This window comes from Astyanax mexicanus, chromosome 11 (genome assembly GCF_023375975.1).
Source record: "Astyanax mexicanus isolate ESR-SI-001 chromosome 11, AstMex3_surface, whole genome shotgun sequence".
Classification (NCBI taxonomy): Eukaryota; Metazoa; Chordata; class Actinopteri; order Characiformes; family Acestrorhamphidae; genus Astyanax; species Astyanax mexicanus.
Window position 1 is genome coordinate 33,592,661 of NC_064418.1, and position 18,071 is coordinate 33,610,731.

Sequence of the window (18,071 nt, forward strand, 5' to 3'; positions counted from 1 at the left end):
GGTGCACGTGTTTTCTGTTGCCAAGATAGAAATACACCTGATTTTTACCTTTCAGACCCCCACGCCCATCAGTGTAGATTTATTCCTAAACTCTGACGTTATTTTGACAGTGGGTGCACAAGGTCTAAAAATACACTATTGACAGGGTGTAAGATTGCAAAGAACATTGCAATGCAACTAGTGCAGGGTATACAATAGGGCCCATGATGTTATGTCCATAATATATTCTACGATAATTTGCGAACATGATTATTGTGAGCAGCCGAATATTCACAAACTCTCAGATATTCCAGAGGCAGGTCATTAGTGTATCATTCTGTTCTTCTACACCACTTCACCTCTGTCTCTCTGTTGTTACTATTTTTATTTTTTACTATGGTTATTATTTTTTAATGTTCATTTCCATGCTCAGCACTGTCAGCACTGAGCATTTTGCCTGTGCTCAGTTGTTCAGCTCGGCGCTGGACCTGACTAAGAACAGTCAGTTTGTTGTGAGTCATAGCCCAGTAATCATATATTAATAGCTCTGATTGGATGGCACTCCAAACACACACATTCACTCTCTCATTCTCTTTCTCTCTCCCTCTGTCTTTCATTCTGCACATGCTCTCAGTCTCTCGCTTACTGTTTGACTAACCTGTTGCCAAGCAACTGCCTTGACCTATCATTAGGTAAATAAGTCCTGCTCATTTGTTTTTACAATTAATCAAGTTTGAGCTTCACAATGGGCTCTTTCTAATCAGCTTGTTTTTCAAATGGAAAACTGTCCTTTTCATTTTGAAATGCCAGAATTGATTGCACACCCCCCTTATTTGACAAGGGCAGATGGAACTTAAAACCCTTCACACACTGCCTTTCTCAGTGATCGATCAACATCCTGAGTCTTCAGTGCTCCAGTCAGAAGACTTATTTTGCAGTGTATTGGCAAGGCACCCAAGGCTGTGGAGTACAGACAGCATCTTAAATAAGAATGGGAGTTTTCTGGGCTCTGCTTACAGTAACAGTCATACACAATCACCTGGAAGCTACTGAGCTGCTGCAGCCCGCTCTGCAGGGGAACAGGGTAGACCCCTGCTCGGCTTCAGTCAGTAGAAATTAGGTTCATAGCAGCATCCTTTCACTCCCTCTATGCTGCTGTCAGATCACACAAGGTCAAACTTGACACAAATGAAAGAAGACTCTGATTTGCTGCTGTGGAGTGTTCTAATTGAAGGGGAAAACAAACTTTCTAAAAAACATCTGCTGAAATTTTTGAGCTTGAGTTGATTTCAGGACAACTGAAAGCTTCAGTCGTGTTGAAATCAACTAAAATCAACATTTGTGGTTTCTTGGTTGAAGAGTAGTTGAGTTTAATTACGTGTGGTGGTATAACTGAACATACAGCTCTGGAAAACAATTAAGGGACCACTTCAATTTTTTAAACATTTTCTCTGATTTTGCCATTTATAGGTATTTGTTTGTGTAAAAAGAACATTGTTGTTCTACGGACAACATTTCTCCCAAATTCAGAGTTCAGAAATCAATATTCCGTGGAATAAACCTGGTTTTTGATTACAGTTTTCATGCGTCTTGGCTTCTTCTCCTCAACCAGTCTTACACATTGCTTTTGGATAACTTTATGCCACTCCTGGTGCAAAAATTCAAGCAGTTCAGTTTGGTTTGATGGCTTGTGATCATCCATCTTCCTCTTGATTATATTCCAGAGGTTTTCAATTTGGTAAAATCAAAGCAACTAATCATTTTTAGGTGGTATCTTGTTTTTTTTCCCCAGAGCTGTATTTATTTAATTGCAGACAGTAGGCCTAGGAACCTAAAATATTTAATGTTATCTGGTCAACCTAATTTAATTTGTTAATATACATCCATTCCTGCATTCCAGGTCTGCAACACATTCCAAAAAAAAGTTGGGACTTTAAAGCATTAACCACTTTCGAATGTTGCCATTCCTTCTTACAACACTTAAGGCAATTAAGCAATTAAGTGTGTCCGAATGTTGTCCCTTTCTTCCTGCTAACAAGTTTTAAGGGGTGCAACAGTGCAGGGTTGCTGTTGCATTTTTTGTTATATGTTTATATGTTATAGAACTGGAGATATAGGGCTGAAGATTAACCAGCAGAGATGTAGAAATCGCTTCTCTTTCTCACCCTCATGTCTTACTTGTTCTCTCTCTCTCCCACTCTTATATGCTTCCTTACTTTGTCTTTTTTTCACAATCCCCAGCCAGTGTGTTTACAGCATGCGCATAAAGACATGGAGACGTTAACAGCATCAGTACCATTAGCTTTTGTCATTTTTGTCTTCGCTGATGGAATCCTGGAAGGCCATTATAAATTCTGAATTGCACAATAGGCTTTCTATCCTTTTACCAATCCAGTCAGCATTAGGCTCTGAAGGCACTGTCTTTACTGTGTTATTTTTAAACGCTCCAGGCTGTGATCATAAGCGTTGCCTGAGTCAAAGGGATGTGTTCCAGAATGTTGTCTTGGTAACGCTTGAACCGTTGAGGGACTACACCTTGCAGTTGAAATTCATAACCCAAGCTGGAGAGCTTCACAGTGTGAATGTGGAACATACACCGTGTCCCCGCGTCAAATTTAGAACTAGTGCATCTGAAATTAAACATCTTTTGATTTTTCCGAACTGAGCTTTCCAGCAGGTTGCGCAGCATAAACATTACAAACATACAGATTATTATTGCATCAACTTACGTGACCTGTTTTTGTGTCTTTCTCTAGGTGGAGGTTTACCTTCTATCTGTACATATTTACCTATGGGGTGCGGTATCTTAAAAAGGTAAGAGTGCTTATAAGGTCAAAAAGAAAAGAATGTCTCCTTCCTTCTTTTGTGTTTGTAAAAGTAAGAAAATGCTGAATATTAGTTAGAATGGCTGGGGCTTCTTAACAGGCTGCAGGCAGGCAGAAGAACTTCCCTAGCTTCCCTAGCTTTGAAAACATCTGGAATATAATCAGGAGGAAGCTGGATGATCACAGCCATCAAACCAAGCTGAACTGCTTGAATTTTTGCAACAGGAGTGGCATAAAGTTATCCAAAAGCAGTGTGTAAGACTGGTGGAGGAGAACATACCATGATGCCTGAAAACTGTGATTAAAAACCAGGGTTATTCCACCAAACATTGATTTCTGAACTCTAAAACTTTGAGGTCTGAAAGATCTGCCTATTTTTTATTTCAGCCATTTCTCATTTTCTGCACATAAATGCTCTAAATTACAAAAAAAATGGAATTTGGGAGAAATGTTGCCAGTAGTTTATAGACTAAAACAACAATGTTAATTTTACTCAAACATAAACCTATAAATAGAACAATCAGAGAAACTGATTCAGCTGTATATACTAGTTCATCTTAAAACATTAAAACATCATTGAAAAGTTACTTTATTTCAGTAATTCTGTTCAAAATGTGAATCTCATATTCATCTGGTATTAAACCAGTATGCATTTTTAACATAACGCAATTATTCACTCAAAAAAGAAACAGTTGATTAGGCAATCAATCCACAGTTCAGAAAAAAAGTTATTTCGTCCCCTAGACAAGCCTAGAATCAGTCCTGGTTACAGAATCAATTATTCAGCACAAGTGATCATCTTACATCACTTCATGCTTCTCTCTGCTGACAACTTTTATGGAGACGCAGATTTCATTTTCCAGCAGGTCTTGGCACACTGCCAAAAGTACCAATTGGTCTTATATAATATTCTAATTTTTTGCAAGCCATAATCATTAACAATTAAAGAAATAAACGCTTAATTTGTGGGAAAATATGGCATGACATTGCTTTGTGTTTACTTTTTGTGTACAGTGTGTATGTGTGTATGAAATTGCCATGAACTCACAGATACAGTTTTCTGTCGTTATACCCTCCTATATGGTCTTTAATAAAACACTTTATTAAGAACACATCTTTATATCCCAATAGCAAACAAAATATTCTAACAATGAAAGAAAATGAATCCTTATCTGTGGAGGCCACTGGACTATAAAGCCTGATCTAATAATTTAATTTGGAATAATTTGAGCATTCAGAACAAGTGAAATAAGAGAATGAGCTAGGATGAGCTAGGACTGAGAAAGATACACTGCTATACAGAGGTTGGATAAAGCAACAGAAACCACTTCCTGACTTCTATAACTCATCTACACCAACTTTAGAAGTCTGTTTTTTTTAGCTGCCTAAAAACTAACTAACTAAACTTTCCCTGACGTATCTCATCAATCAGCTTAACATTTTCATTATGTCATTATTACATGACAAAACAAGTTCCCTTTCATTAGTTTTCCAACAGTTGTACATGCATGAAGCCACATTTAATATGTTATGTTTTACATGATTTAAATTCAGGTAGTACATAGAGCTTTTATAAAGTTAGTAGAAAAATAGCATATGTAAGATTTTTTTCTGTAAAGGACTTGTGTTATTAATTTAATTTGGAAACACAATACATCTCATATGAATGAGTTGTCTAAACTTATCTAAAAATGACTGACAGCTCTTGTCCCTATGATTCCTTAATTTACTTTTTCGCACTATAATTCGCACCGTATTATAAGGCTCACCATATATTTTCTTTCAAAATCAAACAAGTGCAAACAAGATGTTAATCTACACAGATTTCTCTTCTGAAAACTGTTTATTTGGGTGAATAAAGAGCTTCCAGTTATTTACAGTTAGCATAGATTTCCAATATTTTCATCAGTGCAGTTAGCAGCAGCGCTAACAGCAGTAAGCAGCAGCGCTAGCCACGATTAGCAGCAGCACTTAGCACTAGTAAACACTGCCTGACAGCACTACGCTGAGTGTTCCAGTAAGTCAGGACGCTATCAGTTAGCTGTTGGTAAATGCTTAGACTACAGTCCGATATACTCACCTCTGGTCAGTGAAAGAGCTAGCACTGCGGCTAATGCTAATACTGCTACAGCCTCAGTGCTGAGAAACACTGAAATTCCTGTGTTATGCTGGACTTCAGCAGAGTGGCTTTACTGCTCCTTACAACCTGAGTGGTAAAATTAATTTATTTTGGGAAAATTTAAAGATTTAGGTGCACCTTAAAGTGCAAAAAATACAGTATTTCAGGTGAATATAACCCCTGACGTTCATCACATTTTTAATGTTGTCTGTGTAGCACCATGTAATCATTTGTATTATTTATATAAAATAAAGAGAGTTTCTTACTCCAGTACTAAAATCTACTATTAGACTGCCTAAGAATTTTGTGAACAGTACATTTCAGCACATAATGACTAAATACAGTTAAGTAACTTTTCAGTTGCTGTTTTGTTTTATTTTCCCTATAAGGCAGTATCAAAAATGTATTTATATGATATACAGTCTTATGCAAAAGCTTGAGCGCTCCAGGCCAAGTTATGTATTGTTAATAAGTTTGCATTCTCTACACGGTATGCCATAACTATATAAATATATAATATATTTGGTTATATAACTCTGCTGTGCACAGTGAGGTGAAGTCGAAGGTATGAGTGTGTAAAAATGAATGTGTGTCTCTGAATGGAACAAAAGACATTTATATGCAAAGAACATCTTTCTGCTGAATGCACTCAACAATAACTGTGAACCAAGGACTGTTTGTGTTATCAGTGTGCTCTAATAATATGTATTGTCGCAGTCACACAGAGACCTCTAAAATGACATTTACAGTAGAAGAAAAAAAATCTTACATTTGAGTGGAAGTCAAATTAAAAAGATTTCATTGAAATGAAATTTGACTTCTTGCTGTGCTGTGATCACACACATACACTCCAGTAAAGCACACACAGTAATACAGTGAGCACATATGGGGTTGAGAGAGGGTTAAGGGATTTGCTTAACAATAACAGCTTAGCAAACCTAGGTATCAAACCCACAACCCTGCCATCAGTAACCCAGTGTTTGAACCACTAAACCATATTGCCCCAAAACTGACCCAACAGTTATTGCCCACAAAAGATTCCTGACTTAAAGGCATACAAATTAAGTCCAGATATACCCCAAATGATCAATTGTTTCCAGCTGCAGAGGTAAGGAGGCATTAGAACAGTTTGTCATAGTCAAAGTCAACCGTATCATTTCTTCTGATCACTTCCATGGAACAAAATACGTAGAGTTAATTTGCAAAAACAGATAAGTAAGGTCCTTTAACCGTACCTTTATCTGTTTTTGCAAATGAACTCTTCAAATAGTTCATCCTGAAGATGGTGTTACATGTATACATGTGTTTGACCACACATTCAATTCAGATTAAATGTATTTATAAAGCGATTCACACAATGAATGTTGCAGGGTTCGTACGGTCATGAAAAATCTGGAAAAGTCATGGAATTTGAAAATAGCAATTTCCAGGTCTTGATAAGTTTTGGAAAAATAAAAATACCCAGAAAGTTTTGGTAAAGTCATGGAAATTTGGTCTAAAAATCTTTTCAGTTTATCCCTGGAGAAAATCTATTTTGAGCTAACAAATACATCAGCTTAGAGTTAGTTCAGTAATTGAGCCCTACACATTTTACAGTTATTACATTTTATAATTAAAGATTGCCAGTCAACATTTTATTTGATTCATTTTATTCTTACTATAATCAATTCTGGTTATAGTTTTAGTTGATTTTTAGTTTTATTGTCCATGTTTGCACTGATGTTTTAAAAATTGTATGGTCATGAAAAAGTCATGAAAAAAAATTATTAAAATAAAAGTTTTTATGGTTAAAACGTGTATGAACACTGATGTTGTCACAAAGCTTTACAGAGACCCTGATTCAAGCCTCTAATGAGTAAGTGACAGTGACAGTGGCAAAAAAAAATCATTAGGGCAATAGGAATAAACCTTAGGAGGAATCAAGTCACCAAGACTCATCAAATCAAACCAAAGTTTTTTATATGGCACTTTTTACAATTAATGTTGTCACAAAGCAGCTTTACAGAACAAAGAATCAGACAGAACAAAGAATCAGACAAAACACTGAACCCCCAGTGAGCGCGGAAGCAAGAAAAAACTCCCTCAGATCTGGTGGAGAAAGAAACCTCAGGAGGAACCAAGACTACATATAAGGGGGACAATCTTACCATAGCTTTTAAATAAATGTGGTCTGTAAAGGCCAATTTAAACTTCTGCGAGTAGGTTATGCAGGAGAGCACGTTTATAGTTCTGCATGTGCTCATCAGCTGCTCTGCATCACTTTGCAGTTTAAACTATGAAGGCAGGAATGCGAGGCCTGGCGGACCAATCACAGCGGTGCCTGTCCGCATTGTGCAACGTGTAGTTGCAATTCCAGGGAGGTGCACATCAAACTACAGCGTAGGGTATGCGGCAAGGCGTAGGGTATGCGGCAAGGCGTAGGGTATGCAGCCAGGTGTTGGGTGCGCGGCCAGGCGTAGGGTACGTGGCCAGGCGTAGGGTACTCCATTCGTGTAAAGAACCACTGTCCAATTAAAATTCAAAATGGAAAGGCGATAAAAGGTTTTTGTGTGATTGCATTTGTTGTTAAGGACTAACAACCTTACTGTCTGTTTTCTACTGTCTATGGTCATGTACTTAATGTTGTGTCTGTGCTAAATTTAAAACCATCTTCAAAAAAAAAAAAAAAATTTATTCCATGTATGTGATAAAAAGGAAAGATGATGAAGTTGACTTTGACAACCTGTTCTAATGCCTCCTTAGCTCTGCAGCAGGACTCAATTGCCCAGGTATTAGGGGTAGATTTTGATTACCTCTAAAGCCCACAGTGGAAAGAGACTGAGCCAGGAATCCTTGGCGAGCAATACTGTCTCTGTCAGAGGCACCAAGAAGTCCTCTGGCAGCTGGCTTCATGATCCATCCTGCACGTGCACCAGTATGGTATGGGTGCTACTGAATGAAGCAGCTGGCAGCATCAAGTTCTTCATGACTTTGTTTTCCTGAAGAGCCCCTCAGTTTATGTTTTAGCTGTATTTCTGCCTAATGCATGTACCGGTATAAGCAATTGCAACTGCATTAATATACTATTTTAAAAACTAACTAGCATGTGCTCATTTACCATTATGGATATATTAGTATACATGGTTTTAGAGTTTGTTCCACCTTGCATTCCAGTCCTCCTTGCTCTTGTAATCTTTGCTGTTTGGATTTAATTGCATTCAGCCACAAGGCCATTAGTGAGGTCAGGTACGGATGAGACTGATAAGCCTAGTTCTCGATCACATCTTAAAGCTAAGGCTAAATTAAAAAGACTGTAGTGAAGGAACTCAGAGGGATCCAACCGAGGATTGCCGATTCGAATCCCTAATCACGTTGCTTGTCATCAGCAGCCGGAGTCTGAGAGAGCACAATGTGTGTGGAAATGTTTTTAAATTTTATAAAATTATCTGTATGTTTACCTGGAATTCATTCTAAGGTAAATGGAATGCAGCATAACACCAGTGGTTCCCAACTCTCTCTGTGGTTTTACTACTCTATTAGCTTACACAAACTTCAGCTCAGAAAATGCTTGTTTATGAGCTAATTAGCTGGATCAGTTGTTTTAGGAACAGAAAAAGAGCACAAATGTCGCTCAGCAGAGTTTCCTCCAGAATCTGGGATCAGAACCACAGTCTTAAACATTCTGTTCTATTAGGAGCTGTTCCTGTGAAGAAAGAACTGTCTGCCATAAACTCTCTCTAACCAGACTCACTCTCTGAAAGCTGTTATTTATTATTCATCACTGTATCCATAATGCAGAGATTATTCCCTGTAAGCAAATACAGTATATTGCACTGGATCTCTGCAGCTGTTCAATGTCACAGTAAGGCTGTGATAATGAAAGTGGCATTTACGTATTATAATCACATGCAATAAATTACGCAATAATGTATAAGGTTGGAACCCTGCCTATTAATTAGGTCCTGGATGATATGAATATTGAACACCATATGTCAATATGGATTTTTTTCTGCATAATTCAATATCCTGCCAGTAAACTGGATGTTGCATAACTCTCACATCTCTGACTGATCAGTGGTAGGAATCACTAGAGTTGGGTTGAGTAATAAAACACTTTAGTTTTATCAACTCGCATGACCAAGCGCTTTAGAGAACGAGTTCATTCGCTGCTGCTGGGCTGGGGCTGTTGAGCTGTGTTATTAATAGTAGCAGAACTGAAACAGAACAGACATAAGCCACTGAAGCTCTCTTGGAGACTGCACAGAGCCAACAGCACCACAGTTCAGTCAAAACCTAGCCCATAACATCTCAATTCATTCCGAATCTTGCCCATAGCATCTCAGTTCATTCCGAATCTAGCCCATAGCATCTCAATTCATTAAGAATCTAGCCCATAACATCTCAATTCCTTCTGAATCTAGCCTATAGCATCTCAATTCCTTCTGAATCTAGCCCATAGCATCTCAATTCCTTCTGAATCTAGCCCATAGCATCTCAATTCATTCCGAATCTAGCCCATAGCATCTCAATTCTTTCTGAATCTAGCCCATAGCGTCTCGATTCATTCAGAATCTAGCCCATAGCATCTCAATTCCTTCTGAATCTAGCCCATAGCATCTCAATTCTTTCTGAATCTAGCCCATAGCATCTCAATTCCTTCTGAATCTAGCCCACAGCATCTCAATTCATTCCGAATCTAGCCCATAGCATCTCAATTCTTTCTGAATCCAGCCCATAGCATCTCAATTCTTTCTGAATCTAGCCCATAACATCTCAATTCCTTCTGAATCTAGCCCATAACATCTCAATTCCTTCTGAATCTAGCCCATAACATCTCAATTCCTTCTGAATCTAGCCCATAGCATCTCAATTCCTTCTGAATCTAGCCCATAGCATCTCAATTCCTTCTGAATCTAGCCCATAGCGTCTCAATTCTTTCTGAATCTAGCCCATAGCGTCTCGATTCATTCAGAATCTAGCCCATAGCATCTCGATTCATTCAGAATCTAGCCCATAGCGTCTCGATTCATTCAGAATCTAGCCCATAGCATTTCAATTCATTCAAAATCTAGCCCATAGCATTTCAGTTCATTCAGAATCTAGCCAATATCATCTCAATTCATTCAGAATCTAGCCCATAGCATTTCAATTCATTCAAAATCTAGCCCATAACATCATAATTTATTCAATATCTAGCACATAGCATCTCAGTCAGAAGTCAGCCCATAGCACCTCAATTCAGTCAGAATCTAGCCCATAGTTCTTCAGTATAGACAAAATTAAGCATATAACACCTTAAATAAATCAGAACCCAGCCCATCTTAGGTTATAGCACCTCAACTCAGCAATAGCTCAGTCTATAGCACCTCAACTCAGCCATAGCTCAGTCTAAAGCACCTCAACTCAGCCATAGCTCAGTCTGTAGCACCTCAACTCAGCCATAGCTCAGTCTATAGCACCTCAACTCAGCCATAGCTCAGTCTATAGCACCTCAACTCAGCCATAGCTCAGTCTATAGCACCTCAACTCAGCCATAGCTCAGTCTATAGCACCTCAACTCAGCCATAGCTCAGTCTATAGCACCTCAACTCAGCCATAGCTCAGTCTATAGCACCTCAACTCAGCCATAGCTCAGTCTGTAGCACCTCAACTCAGCCATAGCTCAGTCTGTAGCACCTCAACTCATCCATAGCTCAGTCTATAGCACCTCAACTCAGCCATAGCTCAGTCTATAGCACCTCAACTCAGCCATAGCTCAGGCTATAGCACCTCAACTCAGCAATAGCTCAGTATACAGCACCTCAACTCAGCAATAGCTCAGTCTATAGCACCTCAACTCAGCAATAGCTCAGTCTATAGCACCTCAACTCAGCAATAGCTCAGTATACAGCACCTCAACTCAGCAATAGCTCAGTCTACAGCACCACAGCTCAAACATAGCTTAGTCTACAGCACCTCAACTTAAACATAGCTCGATCTATAGCACCTCAACTCAGCCATATCCCAGTGTATAGCACCTTAACATCACCTCGGTTGGGTCTTATCTCAGCCTATGGCTCAGTCTATAGCATGACAGTAAGCACTCAATCCATTCCACCACACATTATTCAAAGGTGTTCCATCAGGCAGTAGAAAGCATTACCACTGATACACATCCCTGTGCTGGAGGGCTCTATACCCAATAGCTGAGCTAGTGACGTGGTGACCTTGTGCAGTTACTCAGGTGTGTCTCATTCTGGTGGCATTGATTTTCTACAGAGATTATACAAGCTGTGTGTGTGTGTGTGTGTGTGTGTGTGTGTGTTTAACACCTGTCAGCAATGGGTGCACCAAAGCACTGAATTAACTAGGGGTGCTAAATGCAAACCAGCAAATAAAACTTATTTTTTTAGTGACGTGCTAGTCATGCAGGGTTGCCAGGTACAACAAAATTATCCAGCCCAAAGACAGCCCTTCAGAAGCTAAAACAAGCCCAGTAGCCTATATGTCTGTCACACCTTTGAAGCAAATGCAAAACAACTATGAGTATACGACTTAGTATTGTGTTAATAAGGGATTTATTATCCGTATTAATATTCATCTTTGTCATTAATAATATTGTAACATTAGTAGTTTATTAGTTATTTTATCCCAGTCAACATTTAATAGAAACGTAATTAGAACAAAAACGACTTTTACTTAACTCCTTTCTGTTCTTGCCCCTCCTGAACTCTTCTCTCTCTCACTTTTGCTCTCTCTCCCTCTCTCTTACTCTCTCTCCAGCTCTCCTTTTCATGCAGTCCTTTATGCCTCCTGGTTCATTAATTTTAGATAGATTTAAGGGTCTTTTTGTTTTGTTTTATTTTTTTGGCGGCCGCGGTAATTTTTAAAAGTAACCCAAAAAAAAAAACGCGCCCCGCCACCCCTTAATTTTTACACGCGATGGATTTTTAAACAAGCCCAATTTAGGCGGTAAAACCGCGAACCTGGCAACTCTGTAGTCATGTAAATTTTCAGCCCTGATGAGGGAAGTTACAGCTTAGTTCCCCCTGGTGGTCAAAACCACACTTACACACACTGAGCCAGTGATTATCTTGTTTTACACAAGTGTTTAGGACGGTTCTTGCTAATGTATTTCTGAGTAATTAAATCATGTTTGTCTCTGTGAAGATGTCTCTGTGGCATGGTTATGTCCTTACACAGCAGCTTAGTGGGAAAAAAAATATCTTAATGGTGTCTAATTGGAAAATCACATTTTTATCATCATTCAATTAGCAGTACAGAATCCTGGCAGTTTAGTTACTAAGATTGTGATATATTGTGGGTCAGTCTGACATTGAAAAAAAATAACATTTCAATACTGATTGTTATTACTTATATATTATCTTTATGTTAATATTGCACACTTTTCTTGTGCTTCTTTTTTAGACTCAGTGGCTGTGGAACACTAGAGAATGCTGGTACAACTACCCATATCAGGTATTTGTATTTCCTTTTATAGTTCTAATACTCTTATTCAGAGTTTTCTCTATTTGTCTTTCTTTTTTTTTTCAGCAGCAGCGGCAGGTCCATAATCTCTCTAACCCCAACCTCCTGCCAGCAGCGAGCATTAAAATTTTGTAATGATTTTTATGTCCTACTTGTATAAATAAAATAAAATAAAATAAAGCATTTGGTATCACTTCAGTATCACATTGGTACAAGTTTATTCTGTTTACTACCTATTCACAAACTGTTTTTGAGGTGAAAAATTTATAGATAGAGCTCCACAGCACTAGAATAGCTGCTACTGCAAAAACAAATTGTAGTGGAAACATGTATGTATATATTTACATTATGAATTAGTTCCCAAATTAATAAAATAAAGCATTTAGGCCCAAAGCATTTTGGACAACCCTTCAGTTACCCGATACCTCATCAGTATTGCTAAAGTTAACATTTTATGTCTTTAGAAAGGGGAGGGGGAGGTGCTGCAGAACTTAATTATTACTGTCCATTCCTTAATTCCTTTGTGATTGGAACCTAATATTAACTTTGACTAGTTTTTATTTTATTTTATTTTTCCGTTCCACCTTAAAAGCAGCCGCCTCGCCATCTGTTGCACAATTTAAGGTGGAATTGGAAAGTTAACTAGCTAGCTACTTAGATTAGCAATCTTTTTTATGCTTGTTATGAAGATCTCATCTATAAAACATTGAAACTACACATTAAACTATGGTAATATAGTCCAAATTGTCACTTTTAGCAAGGAAAATACTTACATTTGTGGGTTTCTTTGGTTTCAAGAACGCACAAAACAGAGGGGTAGGGGTACATGGTAGGGCCAAGAGGTGAAATGGGATTGGGCCTTAGTTTTACTTATCATTCTTGATACCAGTTCATTCAGTTTACAAACTCTTTACAAACTGTTTCCATGGTGAAAGGAATGAACTGCATAGGACATGGATAGCTGCTGCTGCAAAATGAACAATAACAACCCTTTTTAATGATGTTTTGTAAATCAGTATGATCTCTGTTGAGTACATTTTGTGATATTCATGACACATTCTTCAAAATGCTGCATTTGCTTTGATTAAACTGATAAATTGTATTGATTTGTTCCAGAAGGACACCACAGTGTGACCCATAGATCTTCTGTGATCTTCAATGTTTATGCTCAGTCTTCTTTTTGTATCTGGATAGGCTCTAACGGTGGACCTGCACTACTACTACATCCTGGAATTATCTTTCTATCTGTCGCTGCTGTTCTCCCAGTTTACAGATATCAGGAGGAAGGTATGAAGATGAATATTCACCTTTATTCACATATTCACAAACCATTGCCTTGCATTTCATGAGCACCAATTCAAGGACATCCGATGTGTCATCATTTTCACAATCCATTGTCTAAAAAAATGGTAGTAATGTATGTGAATGGCAGTTTTGCTTGGGCTAGCTTGTTTAGCCTTAAGCGGATATGCTCAAATGCTCTCTCTCTCCTTTGGGCTATTTGCAGTGACAGGTCAGTTTCAGGCTTTTCTAGTTCCTAGATTTAAATGGTTTGTCTGGTTCTATGGTTCATGTACAGGATCCCAGGAAAAATGCTTAATGCTAAATGATTAATGATCTCAGTAAAGGCTTGAAAAGGCTCAGTAAACAGAAGCAATAAACAAGTGCTGTCATTATTTTAGTTTTGAAACGCTTTATGCATACGCCATATTCTGGCTTCTCCATTATTGTTTGTGCATGATTTGCACAATCATATTTCATTCCAAATGAAAGATCCAGTTTCTGTGTGATGGTTTTGTTGATGCAGTGCCGTCCTACTTACCCTGTCGTCTCTTTCTTCTGTCTCGTTTGCTCACTCTCATGCTGACTGCATGCTTTTATAAGTAGGCTAACTGAGAATCAGGCTTGCAGCCGGTCTTACAACGTCCTAATCCCACAAACTACCATCAAATATTAATCCAAGTAATCCACCTTATATAATACTGTGTAGAGTTATCTGTGCATTGGTATCCACTTTTCCATAAAATCTCAGAATATTGCTGTGGTATACAGTATTATGCGGTGGAGGAATCAGTTATTCGTAGATTGTACTATGTCTTCTTGCGTTATATAATATATAATTACCAAACAATTATTAGTTTTCTTACAGAATTACCAACCAACCACTTTTGGAGGGACTAAATTTGCTAAAACGTCCTCTCTTTAGCTAGCTTGTGTACAGAGCCACTGAGGGCAAAGTATAGCCCGCAAGCATAAAACGTCGGGCCCGTTAGGTTGTTTGAACTATGATGAATGATATATGTTCACATTCCTCCCGTCTCTCAGTCGCACTGGGCGTGACTTTAGTTTCCGCCCATTCACGTTTTTTCACCCATTTTAGGGCTCCTTATCTCCTTATAAGGGCATTTTTTTTCCCGGCCATGTCTCAATTCACTAGCTGGGGTAGAGATAGTGTATTGGATCGCGACCCTGATGACACAAGTACGATCCCGCATGAGGAGCGGTGTGTTTTTTTTTTTTTTTTCTTCCCTCTTTCTTCTTGGGATTACTTACTTTGAGGTCAACTTTGAGATCTGCAATTGGGTTTAACAACCCTTTGGGCTAGAGAGCTACTAGTCTAGTGAAAACTGTTTATTTGGGTGAGTAAAGCGCTTCAGTTTATTTACAGTTAGCTTAGATTTCCCATATTTCAGCACGGTTAGCAGCAGCACTAGCTGCAGTTAGCAGTGCTTAGCACTAGTAAATGCCTCCCAGTGCTCCAGCCATGGTGCAGGAGAAACTTTACTGAAAGTCTGTTATAACGCTGTACTTCAGCAGAGTAACTTTACTGCTCCTTAAAACCTGACTGGTAAATATCATACATATCGCGCAACGAATGTAGGCGTATTATCGATTTTTGAGAAAATTAAAGGATTTTATGTGCGCCTTATAGTTAGAGAAAACAAATTTATATATATATCATAAATTGAACATATGCACACCAAGCACACATTTTATTTTCTTTCTTTTAGAGCTTATATTTAGACTTATCTGATGATGCGTAAGGTGGATTACAAAGCCTTTGACTGACTACATCTTAAGTCATAAATCTTAAATCCATGTTTTAATACAAAAACATCTGGCATAAGCCAATGTTGCACTATATAAATATTTGGCCTTCAGCTGTATCTTAGTGTAGAAGCACTTAATTAGCTTAAGAGGACTTTTATGAGCAAACAGTGATTCTTTTAAGAGACATTACTATTGCCTTATAAAGCTTGATGATGCCAAATCCTTTAAAAAAGTATATAACACAAACACTGATTGCCACTTTTACTCAGACTACTCCATAAATATTTTACTGAGCAAGATTTTCTGTAAACAGTTATTCTTCATGCGTAATTCTGAGGAGTTCACTTTTAAGAAGATTTTGTGTTCTCTGCAGGAGAGCTGCTAGGAGTGAGAAACGAGGGCTAGCAGAGACTTGTAGCAGCCTCTTAATCCAGCAAACTATTGAGTTCTTACCACTCTGGCTAAAATCCACTGTATAATAGCTATTGACTCTGAGGGAACACATTCTGCACTGTTTAGTAGTTGTTGTTTTTCCTAGCTACAGTAATAACAAATCCTTAAGGGAAATCGACCCACTCTAGCTTCAAAGCGCAGCTTTTACTGAAGCAAGCCTGCTGTTGTACACCAAACACTGGTTTAATACCACTTACGCCTGCATGCTGCTCTCGATCAGTGCGCTCCATCAGTAATGGTACAGTGGCACAATCCTGTTGCTTTGACCAAGTGCTCCAACATGCCAGATTGGAGATACAGAAATGACTTTAAAGTGGAAATTGTCAACCTTAAAACCAGGCTTTGGTTTTGTTCTGCATCATCAGTTCATGTTAATATAAAATATAATGGAACACCCAGGGTTGATTTTAGGTGTAGAATTGCACTTCTGAGTCTGTTGCTTATGTCTAAAAGTTGTAACGACTAGTGGGCGTTTGTATCAATGGGTATTCCCATCAGGCTGATTACCAGCAACCTGGAACAGATACTCAGTGTTGTCCAGTACTTTAAGATTTAGATTATACCTGTGCAGTGCAGCTAAGGACCAGTCACTAATCTGTTTAATTCTTATTCACTTTTTTAGTTTTTTACCATTTCTGAACTTCTAAACTAAATGTATTTGTGTCACTTGCGTCTGGTAAATTAATACATTATTAAATGATTAACTCAATAATGATTAAATATATTATTAGCATAAAACTTTATTATTGTGTGACTTTGTGAAAATTTACAGTATAATACATTTTTTTTGTAAATATGTACAAGCTAAAAAAATTCATATACCGTAATTTTCACACTATAAGGGGCACCGGATTATAAGGCTCACTATTTTTAATGTCAAACGAGCACTGAATCGTAATCGTCACAGATTACTCTGGGTGAGTAAAGTGCTTCCATTTATTTACATTAAGCTTAGATTTCTAGATTTTCACTAATGCTAGCCAGACAGAGCTACACTGAGGAACCGCGAGTGCTCCGGTAAGCCAGGGCGATATAAACTAGCGGTTTGTCCCACATAGTTTGTTTTAACACAATAAACATGCAGACTACAGTCTGATATACTCACCTCTGAACGGTAAAAAAGCTAACTAGCGTTTCGCGCCCTAATGCTACTCCAGCAGTGCTAGTCGGGGTTAGCAGCAGACTACAGGCCAATAATACTCACCTCTGAACAGCAAAAGAGCTAGCGCTTAGCACAGTTAGCAGCTGCTACTCCAGTCTTTAGTCTCAATGCTGGAGAACAAAACTATAGAACTAAACTATATTACTGGACTTCAGCAGAGTGGCTTCACTGCTCCTTACAACCTGACTGGTAAAATTCATACATAAGGTACACTGAAAATTTCTGGGAAATTGAAAAGATTATAAGTGTGCCCATAGACTGTGTATAGCTGGACAGAGCATCGTCTCTCAAAAGAGAAGCCACCACAGCTCGGGCGCCCCCTGCTGTTCGGTTTCAGAAAGCTGTGTAACCCTACCCATACCCATAGGTTTCAATGGCAAAACAGACAAATTTCAATCACGTTTTTTCTAATATACTGTAAGTCTACCTCCATTATTTAAATGTATCAGCTAGTGTAACCTCTGCTTATACTGTCAATTTTTTTTTTATATTTTTATATATTTAAAACGTTATTCAGCACTATTCAAAAAAGGTGTGGACGGGACCAATAACAGACCGTCTGTGACCTCGAGGCAGCCCTCAGGGGTGGGGTTATTTAAATGAGTAGGCTGTCTCTCCACCGTCTTTCTCCCTCCTCTGGTCTCTACTGCGCAGACTCGGGTATCAGGATCGCCAACATGGCGGAAGATTTCGGCTTCATTTTCATTGAATAAGTGGGAATCAATGTGCGCATGGCGTTTCTGAGAGAGATTCGTTTACATTACACACAAATACAGCTCACTTACATTTGTGAATGTGAACCGACAAAATGGCCAAATCCGATCTGAGCAAAAAAAATGATTTGAGCAATATGGCTTGTAATGTGAATGTAGACATAGTCACTGTCTGGCTGCTTATTTAAAGCACTGCATTACATTAAGCCATAATCATGTTTGACCCTTTCTTTGTCTTTTTCACTCACTCTTTCTCTCTCTCTTTCTTTATCTCTCTCTGCCTTGCTCTTGATCATCCTCTCATATTCTCTCTGCTGACTGTT

At 38.3% G+C, this 18,071-nt stretch overlaps 1 protein-coding gene across 2 annotated transcripts in view; it reads left to right on the forward strand.

Moving 5' to 3' along the window:
• The window catches only part of cers6 (ceramide synthase 6), a 52,543-nt gene that overhangs the window by 18,390 nt on the left and 16,082 nt on the right, over positions 1-18,071 (forward strand). For both annotated transcript variants that reach the window (XM_049484860.1, XM_022680018.2), the window contains exons 4-6: positions 2,736-2,793; positions 12,310-12,360; positions 13,564-13,656. In XM_049484860.1, the coding sequence (XP_049340817.1) occupies positions 2,736-2,793; positions 12,310-12,360; positions 13,564-13,656 (202 nt within the window). The remainder of the gene's footprint in view (positions 1-2,735; positions 2,794-12,309; positions 12,361-13,563; positions 13,657-18,071) is intronic.